At 33.0% G+C, this 14,403-nt stretch overlaps 4 protein-coding genes across 6 annotated transcripts in view; 1 reads left to right on the forward strand and 3 right to left on the reverse strand.

Moving 5' to 3' along the window:
- Nucleotides 1–409: 409 nt before the first annotated feature.
- On the reverse strand, nt 410–3,091 carry LOC124432205 (cysteine-rich protein 2-binding protein). Its single transcript, XM_046980914.1, has 6 exons — nt 2,798–3,091; nt 2,297–2,719; nt 2,023–2,171; nt 1,609–1,836; nt 1,228–1,548; nt 410–1,064 (listed from the first exon to the last, which is right to left on the reverse strand). The coding sequence occupies exons 2-6, from the start codon at nt 2,716–2,718 to the stop codon at nt 490–492; spliced, it is 1,695 nt and encodes a 564-aa protein (XP_046836870.1). The 5' UTR covers nt 2,719; nt 2,798–3,091; the 3' UTR covers nt 410–489.
- Nucleotides 3,092–3,277: 186 nt separating this feature from the next.
- LOC124432203 (cilia- and flagella-associated protein 57) lies at nt 3,278–7,285 on the forward strand. The gene is made up of 4 exons (XM_046980912.1): nt 3,278–3,523; nt 3,599–5,108; nt 5,205–5,378; nt 5,457–7,285. The coding sequence occupies exons 1-4, from the start codon at nt 3,324–3,326 to the stop codon at nt 7,206–7,208; spliced, it is 3,636 nt and encodes a 1,211-aa protein (XP_046836868.1). The 5' UTR covers nt 3,278–3,323; the 3' UTR covers nt 7,209–7,285.
- A 143-nt stretch (nt 7,286–7,428) lies between these two features.
- LOC124432210 (very-long-chain enoyl-CoA reductase) lies at nt 7,429–9,308 on the reverse strand. The gene is made up of 5 exons (XM_046980927.1): nt 9,144–9,308; nt 9,027–9,074; nt 8,349–8,659; nt 7,801–8,210; nt 7,429–7,703 (listed from the first exon to the last, which is right to left on the reverse strand). The coding sequence occupies exons 1-5, from the start codon at nt 9,147–9,149 to the stop codon at nt 7,576–7,578; spliced, it is 903 nt and encodes a 300-aa protein (XP_046836883.1). The 5' UTR covers nt 9,150–9,308; the 3' UTR covers nt 7,429–7,575.
- A 769-nt stretch (nt 9,309–10,077) lies between these two features.
- LOC124432151 (mediator of RNA polymerase II transcription subunit 20) overlaps nt 10,078–14,403 on the reverse strand; it is a 62,502-nt gene continuing 58,176 nt past the window's right edge. For 2 of the 3 annotated variants that reach the window (XM_046980788.1, XM_046980789.1), the window contains exons 3-5: nt 13,625–13,884; nt 11,014–11,124; nt 10,078–10,925 (exon numbers count right to left, since the gene is read on the reverse strand). In XM_046980788.1, the coding sequence (XP_046836744.1) occupies nt 10,833–10,925; nt 11,014–11,124; nt 13,625–13,884 (464 nt within the window). In that variant the 3' untranslated portion in view covers nt 10,078–10,832. Of the gene's footprint in view, nt 10,926–11,013; nt 11,125–13,624; nt 13,885–14,267; nt 14,374–14,403 lie in introns of those variants that run through there. The other variant, XM_046980790.1, reaches the window with a different exon arrangement.

The raw sequence follows: 14,403 nt of genomic DNA on the forward strand, positions 1-14,403 counted from the left end.
TCAAAGATAAAATCAATACAATTAGATTATCTACTTAATCGTAAAAATAGCGCATGTCTACATTCTCGTGAATTCGGTGGCATATACTTGTCATAAAAATCCTGAATAAATTCTTCAACTTTGAAACCAAATTTTTGATACAAGATCAAAGCAGGATTGGTAGCAGATACGTGTAATGTTACATCTTTTCCCATGCAAGTTTGAATAAGATGATATAACATAAATGTACCAATACCTGACTTTCGCCATTCGGGTCGCGTTAAAAAGAAAGATATATAAGCCTCGTTATAACTTACATCGGGTACAAGTATTGCAAATCCAATCACTAACTTTTTGTATAGAACAACACAGCTGAAGTCAGGATATTGTAAACATTCTGTCACTAAAACAGGAAATTTATGAGAAAGAAAAAAGGAAAAAAAAAAAAACAAAAAAAAAAGAAAAGAAAGAAAAGAAGAAGAGAAAAAAGAAAAGAAAAAAGAAATGAATTTATATATAAAAGAAGAAAAGTTCATAGTATAAAAATATAAAAACATGCTTACAGTCAATACCAGGCCAAAAGAATTGATTACAGAGACTGTTGATCGCTGGAATGTGTTGTGGTCTAATATAAGAATAATCGATTGGTGCTCTTGTCAATGGTTTCCAAGATGAATTATTTTTATTAACTTTAGCACAAAGTTCTTCCATCACAGTTAACCATAATGGTCGACTAGAGGTATCTCTTCTTATAAATGGCTTTAAAAGTCTATTTGTATATGGACTAACGACAGATGTTGCTTCATTATACCCTTGTAATCTTTGTTCAAAAACATATCCTATGTCATCTCCAAAAAATCTATCTAGGACTCTATCGCATTCCTTGAAATGTCTCTTAGATACTTCTTTAGATCCAAAATGATCTATATCTAACAAAGGTAAACCATATTCTCTTTTCAATTTTCTAACAACTAATTTTCTGTATAGTCGTCTTGCAGAAGGAAAAGCAGAATATAGATAGCGTTTATTAACTCTTTGTAAGAGATATGCTTCTTCTTGATGCGTCATAAGAGGTATCTTCTCATCTAACGAATAATATTAATCAAGCAATGTAAAACAATTTCTAAAATAACAATATTGAAGGATGTTCTAGCTATTTGAAGGATATTAATAGTAATAAGTTAAGAACGTATTAATAAAATTCTCTAAAATTATTCATATAGTAATTAAATATCATCTGTCACTTACTATTAACAATCGATTTTTGCCAAGGCCATTTATCTCGTTTCGTAGCTTGAAATAACGAAGCTGGAGGTGGTTGCTCTTGAACAATACTATCGTTGCTTTCTTCTGCATATTGATCTTCTTCTCTTTTAATTTTATTATCAGTGATATCATTTATTGACTCTTCTGTTATCTCTGTATTGTTAGACCATTCAGATGTAAAATTATCAAACAGTCGAGGAAAATTAAAATTAGAATTTTGATATTGACAATCTGCCAATAGTTCTGACAAAGAAAGAGTGTCCTGCTGATCACGTAAGATCAAATCATCTTCCATATCCATATCTAAAATATTTAAAAGTTATATAATTTCATTTTAATTATTTTTCTTAAATTCCTATGTACCATTTAATTCATCTTCCTCCAATAAGAGGTCAGACAATGTTTCCGTTGGTTGTACATAAGCTTGCGAATACATTGATGGCCCTTGACTTTTGACTGCTTCTGTTCCGTAATTGCTATCTTCTCCAACTGAAATACTTGATTCGGACGGCGTCGGACTAATGTATGTTTTAACCGATGACTTTTGTTGATTACCATTTTGTTTTTTACGATCCATTATCATCTTTCCGTCTGTTACAAAATAAATGCAATATAATAAAATATAAACATTATTATTTAATGTGTATTTAACAAAAGTAAAATGTAAAAGGTCTATCAGAATGTTCTATCTGTTCGGCGGATAATTCATTTACAAATGAAAAACAGGCAGAACATTTTGGTAGATCTAATATATAATTTATCAATGATCAATAATACTTTTGGCAATCAGAACTTCTGGCGGATCATTATCTATTAGTCTCCACCAACCAGATTCTCCTAATTCAACTGTTCCTGATTTAAAAAAGATCCCACTATAATGTGACAGTGTTCCAGAAATTGTACCAATCCAATTCTTTTTTCTTTTGCTAAATAAATCAGATTAGCTACGATAAATAAATAAATTTTATAAAATAAATAAATTAGATTAGATGTGACAGTTAAACTAATCATCATAGGATGGCTAGAATTAAAAGTAAACTGAGTTACCTACACAGTTTTCTTAAATAAATGATCCCAATTACGATCTACAAAAGTACTAATATCTGACTTCCAATGGAAATATCCCCTTTTACTTATTCCACTGGATTTTTCTCTTAAGTTGTACAAAGTTAATACAATTACATTAAGCCATGGCATTCGATCTCTTATGACTGTTTCCTCGCCTAACGGACTGCAGTCAGTGCAATGTAATTCAAAGAAGACATCTCCGACAAAAGATACTGGAACGCTTCCTCTTTGAAGGCACTCGATATGAATTTTTCCAGCGCAATCACCATTGCAACGTAAAGCTGGCTTAGCGTACGGATTACACTGATTACCACACTTTTTACAAAGATCCATATCCGGTGCAATTTCATTAACATTATCGTCTTGTTTCTCATTAATCCCTTCTTCTTCCGTTACTGTCGCCATTCTATTCAAAATAAATATTTCAATATAATTGATTATTTTTTAGGTTATAATTTAACAGAGAACATACAAAGTTACTCACGTGGATATAATTTATATAAAAAGTGATAATAACGAAAGAAATTTATATTTATAATGATAATTTATTCATATTAATTTCGAAATGATTGTCACGAGTAATATACACTGGCACAAACGTAAATAGAATTCTCAATTTGCCATAACCACGTGTGCACGAGTATCGCATGTAAGAAGCCATTTTCTTCTTCTAAAGACATACATTTCCGATTAATGATTGCTAAATACACATGTTAGCAAAATGTTTGTTATATATAATGGATAAATATTAAAATGCAAAATAATGTGCGATATGATTTGTATTATCGATAGTGCAATATACATATGCATGTATACATACGTGTACATGTACATGTACATGTATATGTATATGTATATGTATGTTACACACGCGCGCGCGCGCGCGACATTACGAAAAAGAAAAATACCACGTTGCTAGGATAACGTGAATGATGTAAAGTCAAGTTCGGACGAATATTCAGACGATTGATCAAGTGGTCGAAATTTTGTTTGTAAATTTGGAGAGCGAAATGGCTGTATCGTTACAGTGTAAAGTTATATATGGCTTAAAAACAGATATTATTGGAAATGCTCATTACATTACAGACACTGAGATTTTATATCCTGTAGGAAATGCATTATCAATACATAATATTTCTCAGCAACAACAAAAATTGATACATTTACCTTCTAAACTTCAAATAAATATTATTTGTGTTGCGCCGAATAAGTGAGTAGTAGGAAAAATGCACGTTTAATATAAATTATGGTTGTAGCAATTGAATTGGCTATAATTTTAATTAAGGAAATATGCTGCTTTATGTGAGACTGGTGAGAAGCCCACTATATCTATTTACGACCTTCATTCCTTAAAAAGAAGAAAATCTTTAGGAATACCGTACGAGGCGCACAATGCAATTAAATTTAATTGTATTGATTTTACCTTTGATAATAAATATTTAGCAGCTGTAACAGGAGAACCCGATCAAACTATGCTTTTTTATAATTGGGAAAGAGGCAAAGTAGAGTCTAGTTTAAAAGTAGGTAATCCGCAGGATGCATCTGCCATTGTTAATATAATATCCTGCAATCCATCAGATATAGGGGTAATGGCAATCGGTGGCCCACACGTATTCAAATTTTTAACTCTTTCCGATACAGTATGGCGTTCATATGGATTTTCAAAAGCTGAGAATATATTAATATGCTCTATGACTTGGTTGAATTCGGATAGGCTTTTAGCAGGTACAAAAGATGGAAGAATATTGTATATGGAAAATGGTGATTTGAAGAACATTTATCAAATGAGCGAGACTATGTCTATGCATCTAAAAATTCATGAAGAATATATTGTTCACACTGCTGCCTCTCCATTAGCTTTAGAAGATAAAATTAATGATAGATGGGAACATGATATTCTTTCTTTGATATCATTTCCAAAAGGCTTCGCATACGCCTTAGGTCCAGGAACAATAGTAGTTTTTGAAAAAGAAGGCCCACATAAATATGTCAAAAGAAATGTCTACTTGGTACCTTCACAAATGGCTAAAACTGATACATCGGATTTGTATAAAGTTAATACAATAAATATTAATATAAATTTTGATCACCTATTGGTAACTACAGGATGGTCTCAATTATTTTATATAACACTATGGGGTCCAGATTTAAATATGGACCCAGAACCAAAAGAAATGAGCATATTGGGCCAACCATTGCATTATGGCCCTATTAGCGATTTGTCTATGTGCGCATGGAAGCCAATTTTTATGACCTCTGGAGAAATTGACAGAAGCATACGTATATGGAATTTTGAAACTGTTAGCTTAATCATGGTTAAGCAATACGAAGAAGATATCTGTTCTATTGCTTTACATCCAATGGGTTTATTTTGTCTTGTTGGATTTGTCGACAAACTTCGTTTTATGTGTATATTAATAGATGATTTACTCCCTATATATGAATTTTCAATAAGAAATTGTAAAACTGTAGTTTTCTGTCACAGCGGACATCTGTTCGCCGCTGTAAATGCAAATGTTATACAAGTTTATACAACTATTGGCTTTTATAATCGTTTCCTATTGAAAGGGCATATAGCAAGAGTAAAAGGCTTAATATGGTCTCAAACAGATACCAAGTTAATAAGCATGGGCGAAGAGGGTGCCATTTATGAATGGGATATAAATACCGGACAGCGTACTGCAGAGATCATATTAAAACATATCATTTTGTATGATATTGCAATAGCTGCCGATCAATCCTTCTTATATTGTATCGCTAATGACAATCGAATACGTAAGATTAAAAGTGATACGGTAATAATGATGTTTGTTTAAAAAAATCCCTGTAAATGGCCGTAAGAATTTCATTTTCAATATTTATATATTCATTGTTATTAAATTTTTACGCAGGTTGTATCTGAGTTTACCTTAATGGATAAGGCGATAGATCGTATGGTAATGGGGAAGAACGATACGTTCTTATTTCTTACTTGTTTGGGAGGTATTATATTGTCATTGAAATGTCCTCTTCAATTATCCGTTGAATTTCTAGATTTTCATATTCATTCTAGCGATATTACAAAGGTAAACACTTATCCTTTACTTTTTACTCTCATCAATGAGATAAAAATTTATGCCTAATTCATTTTAATTTTATTCCAGATAGCTCTTTCTTATAACGAACAGTATTTAGTGTCCACTGATAAAGATGGTAGTTTATGCATTTGGAAATTATATTATGCAGATGGAAAAGTGATAACAGCGGATAAAGGCCTTATATTTATTGATGAAGTATTGATTGGTAAAACGGATTTGGAAAAAAAAATACAAATGATCAGTGATTTGACGATAAGAATGCGGGAATTGGAAACTGAACATGCATACAGAATAAAACAAATGGAAGGTCAGCATAATGATAAAATGCGTGAGGTACATCAGGGATATTGCGCAGCTATTCAAGAATTAAAAGACAAGATGGATAAATCGCAAGAAGATCATACAAATGAATTAAATGATATTAATGTGGAAATAATGAAGATGAAAGGTATTCATGAAGAAGCTATGGAACAAATGGAGATTAGTTACGATGCCAAATTAATTGTGGAATATGACAAGTACCAGGCGTTGGAGGAAAAAACTAACATTATGCGCCAACATTATGAAAAGCGTTTGCTCGATTTGGAGAAGCACAGTGGGGATGTACTCCAGCAAACTATAGTTAAATATGAGGGACTCGTTCATGAGAAAAAGGTACAACTAGATGAAACTCAAGAGGAAATGGAATATCAAGCGCGTACACAGGAATTATTAATGGCCCAAATAGAAGATGATGCCGATAGAGAAATAATTGATATACGTACGAATTATGAAAATGTTTTGTATGAGGAGAGCCAAATGAATTTAAGGCTGAAAGGTGAAGCTGGAGTGTTACGTAATAGATATATGGCCGGTCAAAGGGACATAGAAGAGTTGAAGAGGCAGGTTCAGCGTGTACAAGGTGAATATGGTCAATTTCAGAAAACTATATTAGAATTGGAAAAGGACGTGTCGGATTTAAAGAAAGAAATTAACGAAAGGGATATAACAATTCAAGAAAAGGAGAAGCATATGTATGAATTGAAACGCACTAATCAAGAACTAGAGAAATTCAAGTTCGTTTTAAATTATAAAATTCAAGAGTTAAAGAATCAAATTGAACCTAGGGATCAGGAGATCAGAGATCTTAGGGAGAAAATACATGATATGGAAACAGAATTAGTAAATCTTCATAAGACAAATGTTAGTTTAGAATTGCAATTACATGAATTAAAAGAAAAATTAGCAACAGCACGACGCGAGATTCATATCGAAGTACAACGGAATAAAAGGTGTCAACATCTATTAAGAAATGTACAAGTAGATTTACTTGATGCTGCCGGACTTATACAAGAACCGCATGCATTGAAAGTTGCGGTAAAAAATTTATATCACAAGTACAGCTCGGACGATGAATTTTTACGCAGTCGTAAAGCTGATTTAGAGGCAGAATGTGATTTTATCAAACAAAGAGATCATTTAGAGAGGACAGTGGCATCACTCAAAAAGCACGCCTTTCGCACATCAAGTGGAAACAAAGATCTAGATAAGGCAATATTGGATAATGTCACTCTTATAACAGAATTAAATGCTTTAAGAGAGGAATTAAAATTGGCATATAAGCATATAGTAGATATGGAAAGTTTATTAGGATTAACAAAGAGAGATATCAAGCCGATGGAAGCTAGGAAAAAATTGGAAGAAGCTTGCCATGGATACGAACAGTTGCAAGCTGAATATAAAGTTGAAATGCAGGATTGTCAAAGTTTAATCGTTGCATTAAAAGATGACATAAAAAGGCTTTTGAACAAATTGCCATGTCAAGAGATAGAAAAGTGAAACTTTTTGTACTGAGTAATAATATTTAAATCGTATAAATTTAAACATTTCCCAATGCGTTATTGTGGATATTATTATATGATACAAAAGAGTATATATACATATATAATGATGTCTGAATAGAGATCATTTTATTTGAGTTAGTCTAGGCATTAGATAGTTTTATATCTTTTGTTATATGCAAATTGGTATGTATTCCAAGGCAAATGAATATTTATCATTATAAAGCAAAAGGTGTTTATTGAAAAAATAATAGATACCAAAGGTAAAAGGAATACATTTATACATTGTTACCTACGTTATTGGCAAATTCATTAAAAGTACCTTATCCAAAGTATTTGGAATGTTGGTTGCCTTTTCAAATATATTAAAGTATAAATGGAAAAATAGCTTTACGGTCTTTGGGATATTGAGGGAATTCTTTCTTGTATGCTCTATGTTTTCCTAATGCCCACATGGTCATTTGGTAAGCACCAGCCAAGGTAAATAGTCCAGCTATATGTTAATATCAAAATACAGTAACTTATTGGATTTAACATATTCATATATGTTATAATTGTATTAAAAAGCTTCAATAATATTATTACAGTACCTGGAAGACATGAAGTCATAATGGTAAAACCAATCCAACTGCCAATTTCATATGTATAATTTGGACAGGAGACAACATTAAATAGTACTGTCCATGGATTTCCTGTAGCCACAGGAATCTTTCTAACTGTAGTCCCTGCTGGCCTGAGGTTTCTTAATGCTTTGTGAATGAAAAAATTACCCAGTTCACAAACAGCAAACATGACTAATCCCGCATAAAAATATAGCTGATTTGGTGGTGTATACAATGGATGATTGATATGGTATGCCACATACATTGCAAATAACCAATAATATGAGCAATTTTTGAAGAGGTTACGTAAAGGCATAGTAGCATGACTAAAACGATGTACAAATAATGTTTCTAATAAACGCTTGGCATAGTGTATCGTCCAACAGATAGCAGCAATGCTAAAATAAGATACTCTTTCTAATATCTCGTTATTATATTATGATATTACACTGTAATATCATAAAGTATGCATATACATATTTATAACCTATAAAACTTTTACAAAGTCTATTACTTATACCATGTGTAATACTTACTTGACCACAGAATGTATTTTTGTATTTTCAACATTACCATAGAATAACCAAGGACGTTGATACAACCAAAGATATACTATTAGGGGTCCCGCATATTCCACTAAGAATACAGTTTTCCATCCTATTTGTGGACCCAAATCTTTATAATATAATTTAGCATCAAGCCGCAAAGATAAAGATTTTACAGTTTCGGAATCTGTTAGAGCTTTTCCTTTTGCCTCTAATCTTAAACTTTGTCTTTGTACATAAGGTGCCTTTTTTAGTTCATATAATTGTTGTTTAATGGCACCTATTGTAGTGTTTGGATTTACCTATAAATACAATGCGTATTATTCTCTCAATCTCTTTTATATTCACAAGACATTGCGTAGCAATATATCCAATAATATTTCCTTATTGTTATTACTACTTACTATAGACGCACGCACGCACGCATAATACTTATCGTTGTTGTTATTATTATTATAAAAAATTAACATAACAGACATATATATACATATATATATATATATATATATATATATATATATATATATATACATATGTATATGTATGTAATAGTGTAATAATAAATTGAAAAAATTCTCTCCATTTAATTATAATCATTCAGTTTGAAAAAAGGCTAATTTGCTGAATCATTTTGTTTGTAAAAATCTTCAATTTGATTATTTTACTTACATTTACAGTAGCAATAGATTTTGATGATTTGGCGTTTACAATTTCGAGCTGAAAAGGACGAATTTAGAAATACATTTTCACAGTGATATTTGCAAAATCTTAGAAAATATAGAATACCTCCATTACTCGAATTCGATAAAATTACACGTTCTGTCAATTATAACATAAACAATTCCTTCGAAAGATCAGATTCGACTGGCGAGCGTTTCATTCGTCACGCACTTAATACCGTGGCGCTGTTGTTCGACCATTATTAATATGTTGACTTCTAGTACACTTTTTAATTATCATGTCACGTAACCTCTTTGAAATTCCTTTTAAAAAATATTTTTATTAGGAGATATTTGTATAGGTCATTAGAACGAAGATAATTGTTTAGAGGCTGCGTATATTATTATTAATTTATATATTATATAAATATATTTATTATTAATATGCAGAATATATCATTATTAATTAGTGTTATTCTCTGAAATTCAAATTACTTATTTTGAAGAGTACAAATTATAAAGTTGATTGATAAATTATTATTTTTCGTTAGAAAACATTGCATTTGTACGTCTTACTGAAGATAGAATTTCTTTTTAATTTATACGAATGTTCGTAGGAAAGACCTTTGATTCCGGCAAATGTCTTGACTTGTGTAAATGAAGCGAAATCGCATAAATTTTAATTCGATAAATATTCAAGGTTGACAGGTTGTATCTTTTCTTTTCTTTTTCAATCACGAGTAATTATGGAACAATAAATGTTCTTTCTTTTTTCCTTTTCAGAAACCGACTAATGTAATTTTCAATTACATATTGTTTTTACAAAAACGATTTCAATAGAGATATCATCTTGTTTTCGTACGACATTATCAGTCTTTATTATTGAGCATTTACTTGAACTCAACCTAGTTTCGAGTTGATAAAAAAAACTGCTTCGCTATTAAAAGTATTTACAATTCACTTTTTTTTTTTTTTTTTTTTTTTTTTTTTTTTTTTTTTTTTTTTATAGTTAAAGCAAAACTTGAAGGAATAATAATTATTATTTTGTTATTATAACAGTAACGAATGAATTGCATTTTAATATTTTTCATGTATCATTTCATTTTTACTTTTTACATTTATTAATTTAAATTTGTCAATTAATGGAAAATGAAATGAGAAGAGAAGCTAATTTGAAAAATCTACAAATATATGGAATATTGCGGCTGATTATTCAATGCAACATTCATTTCAAGGAAATTTCCGATTTTTAACGTAAATTAATATCATTTTCATTCAAATCGGATGTAGCATGACTTGAATATTTTTACTTGGAAATTTTATCGATCAAAGCAGTTTACTTATTATGCAAAATTTGAGGAGCTAATGAAATTTTTAACTTTGCCAAACGGAAATTGCCATATGAAATATGAGATAGCTAAAAATTCTTTTTCTTTTCTTTTCAGATATCGAAACAACTTATTACAACGATAAGGCAGCGTTCGGAATTATCAACCATAGATATCGATGTTTTACTATTGGCTTTGCCGATAATAGCATCGATAATATAGGGATAAAAGGATAATAATGAATAAATCTATCGTTTATACTTACATAGGACTCGTACACACACACACACACACACACACATATATATTCTTTTATCATTCATATGTGTGTGTGTGTGCGCGCGCGCGCGATAAACAATCGGATTATAATTAAATTAAATTGAATAGTACGAAGAATAATACGTGTCTACTCTGAAAAAATTCTTAGAAAAGAGAATCGTTGAATCGTCATATCTTTTGATTGTTCATCGATCTCCGATTAAAATAACTTAAATCACTCCAGTTGCCTTTCTATATTGTCCAAAATGTTCCAAGTATTGTTGTATCGTATCCATCGGTTGATAAATCTCATTCATTCGATTCTGCAAGAGAACAGGTGTCATTTTCATATCTATCCATTTATATAATATTTTTGATTAGTACAAAGAGAAAAGAAGTCGTGATATATACTTGCAAGTATTGAGGAGCTTGATTCGATACAGCGGAACCAAGAAATCCTTGAAGGAACTCTCGCAAAAGTTCCCAGGCACTTCCCGGAATGACACAGGGTCTGTACTCGACCTACGTGAAACAAGAAAAAATCATTAGTACGTATAATAGATATATACAACGTGTAGTCTCGATGATGTGGACACATAATTGAAAACTTGGGAAGACCAGCTTGATTTACGTGCCTCGTACGTAAGGCTATGACATGCATTAATGCTATATCGTCGTACATATGCATATACATATATACGATTTAATCAAATCGAATCGATTGAGTGACATCATATTGCGATAAGAGACCGGTTGTAATTTAAGAATCAAGATGATTGCTGATTAGGTCGTCATTAACGCGATCGCGTGCGAATATACAATCTGATTGTTTGAAAGTAAAAAATTTACTCTCCCAGGGAAGAGCTGGAGATAAATTTATTTCGCTTAACATATGTTAATATATGGTTGTTAACGACGACGAGAAAAAAAAGAAGAAGAAAAAGCAAAGGACGAAAGTAAAATCTATGAAGCGCAAACACGAAATAGCAGCTAATGTGAGTTAGCTCGATGATGGAACGTTGACGATTAAATAGCGCATCGCATCGGGTCGTTTTTTTCTAAGAGTCGCTAAAAAGCCTACGTTCTATCTCCCTTCTTCCAAGCTCGCCTCGATAACTCGTTCCAGAGCGCTGTTTCGCGAGTGCATTGAAAATCTAAAGAGAAAGGGAAGCTCGTTCGTCGCTCGTCGTGGTAATACTCGAAATAATGGAAATACCAAGTGGAAAATACCTTATTTTGCCCTTTTCTCTGTTTTTTCTTTTTTTTTTTTTTTTCTCCTTTTTCTCTTTCTTCCTTTTCTCTGTCCCCTGAGAAAAGAGAGTCGGTGCAGCCAAAGACGGAGACTAGAGGGACTTTTTTCAATTGAAATTAATGGAAGAATGATGGTTTGTTTTATCGCAACGTCAAATTCGACGTCATGGAATTGTATAAACGGCGCAGTTATCGATACGAATGGGACGTGAGGGGACATTTAAGACTAAGGAGTCATCGATATATATCTATACATCTATAGAGGAGGAGGAGGAGGAGGAGGAGGAGACGACCTAAGTATTCGTCGTACAATTTAAATATGAAAATACATATGTATATATACGTACGTATGTGTTTTTACAGTTAGGTACGAAGAAACGAGTACGAGTTTATACGAACGATATAGAAGAGGTTTAGGAGACGTACCGAAAGTTTTGTCACGGAGAATAGTCCGATTCTACATGAACGAGCAAAATCGACTAAAGGAACGAGGAATGTTGAGAAAAGTATTCTAGAGATTCGATATCGAGAAGGAATTCGTACGGTGCTTGGAACGTAAAAGATAAATAAAGGATACGTTCGATATCGAATGGATCAAATTCATTTTCATTATCACGTTCGAAAGAACGCAAAGAAGAAAAGTATAAATACAAGTCGATCGAAGAGAGTTTTTAACGTAAAAAAATAATCGGACCCAAGTAGGATGACTTACACGCTATACACATATCGATAGGTGTGTTACGTAAAAATGAACCACTGTATATCTATACAGGATGATGATCCCCATGACAAAATGGCAAACTCTAATGAAATTCCGCGATATTAATTATATATTATTAATATACAAAAGGATTTAAACGCAGAAGATTAGAAGGATTAACGGGTTTCTCTTCGAACGGCCTAGGTATATAATCTTTTTTTCTTCTGTTCTGTTCTTTTTCCCCAAATCGGCTTTGCGTTTGCATATGATTCCGAATATATGTACGCGATCGATGAATACGATGATGCTCGAATGATACCCTAATGCAATTAATGACGGAATACCGATCGTAATTATCTCCAATAGAAATCATCGTAAAGCGCACATTTCGCGGTTTTACGATCGAACGAATCGGGCCTGAACGACATCGTATATCTACATATACGAGTATAATCTGTGAAGTGTAATTCGTGTGCATCGTAAAGCTCTCTGTCCGTACCGTTTTCACCCTTCTCTCTCCCTCTTTGCGAGATACTGTCAATCGATAACGCGGAGTAGTCACGTGATTGGCAAGGACCCCGGAAGTAGCGAAGTTGCGATTTCAAAATCTTCCAATCTAATCGCGATTTAATTACCTACCGCCTACCGTTGCAATCCGTTAAATCGGTTTTCCTTTATCGTGGAAGATTCTAATGAACTCTTCCTTCCTCCCTCCCGTCCATCCATCCATCCATCCTTCTCTCTCTTTCTCTCGTTCTTTCGGAAAAGCACAACGGTTGCCAAATTAATAATTTAATCGGCCACTCCGTCGAAAGTTCAGAAAACTTTGGAAAATTCCTTTGCGCTTAAAGACTCGCTGTTTCTAAAAGAGAGAGAGAGAGAGAGGGAGAGAGAGAGAGAGAGAGAGGGAGAGCGATTAGAATAGGAACAGCTGTGGCCAGTCTCACGTGCGATCGCTCGAAAGAAATAATTCACGGGACGTGGAGGAACTCGAGATAGATAGGGAGTAATCGGAGAAGTTATTAAAAAAAGAAGAAGAAGAGAAGGAGAAGTGTATTTTTTGTAACTCACTTCGACAAGGATACCCTTGAAATTCTGGCTCATCGTGACGCTGCCGAGTTTGACGCAAAAGTCCCCAATCTCAAAGCGTGGGCCCTTAGATTCGATCTTGGTTTGTTTTTTGCTCGTATAAATGCTCGTCATCTTCATCATCAGAAGATCGAAGAGACCATCTGCGATCAATGGTACTATCTTATTGCCAGACTCGAGAAGAGCGAAAACAGAGGCTGGTTGTTCCGAGTTGTGTAGTACATGAACGGTTCTTTGAACACCTGTAAACGTAAAGAATAAATATTTAAGTTCTTCTTCTTTCAGGCCTCTAATGTAAAATATAAATCGATTGATGACTCCAAGGAGGTCGGAGAAACGTCTTAATAATTATTTTACGTGGCTTCGTTAAAAGTTGCAACGTTCTGTAACTTTTGGGATGGAAAGAGCTGAGAGACATTGCAAATACACAAGTAGATTCTTTGCCGTTAACACCGCGGAAGAATCGAACGCGGAAACGCATATTGAAATGCAGTCGAAGTTACACGATGCTAGTGGTTCGTTTAACGTGCATCACGTTGCTCGTATCGGCACGATAGTTCAGGCGCACATGTAGTACATCAAGAAGGGAACTTAAACTCGAATCTAACTTAAACTTTGAACTTGCCGTCGAAGTTGCATCCTGTTTGTACGTCGTCTACTAGCATGCGCGAATCCATAGAAGCGAAAACTACCGAGATCGGTAGTTTATTCGCCATTGGAAATGGGTTTCTCTCTTTCTCCCTCTCCCTCTCCCTCTCTCC

The sequence above is a fragment of the Vespa crabro genome, chromosome 24 (assembly GCF_910589235.1).
Source record: "Vespa crabro chromosome 24, iyVesCrab1.2, whole genome shotgun sequence".
NCBI classification, from domain to species: Eukaryota; Metazoa; Arthropoda; class Insecta; order Hymenoptera; family Vespidae; genus Vespa; species Vespa crabro.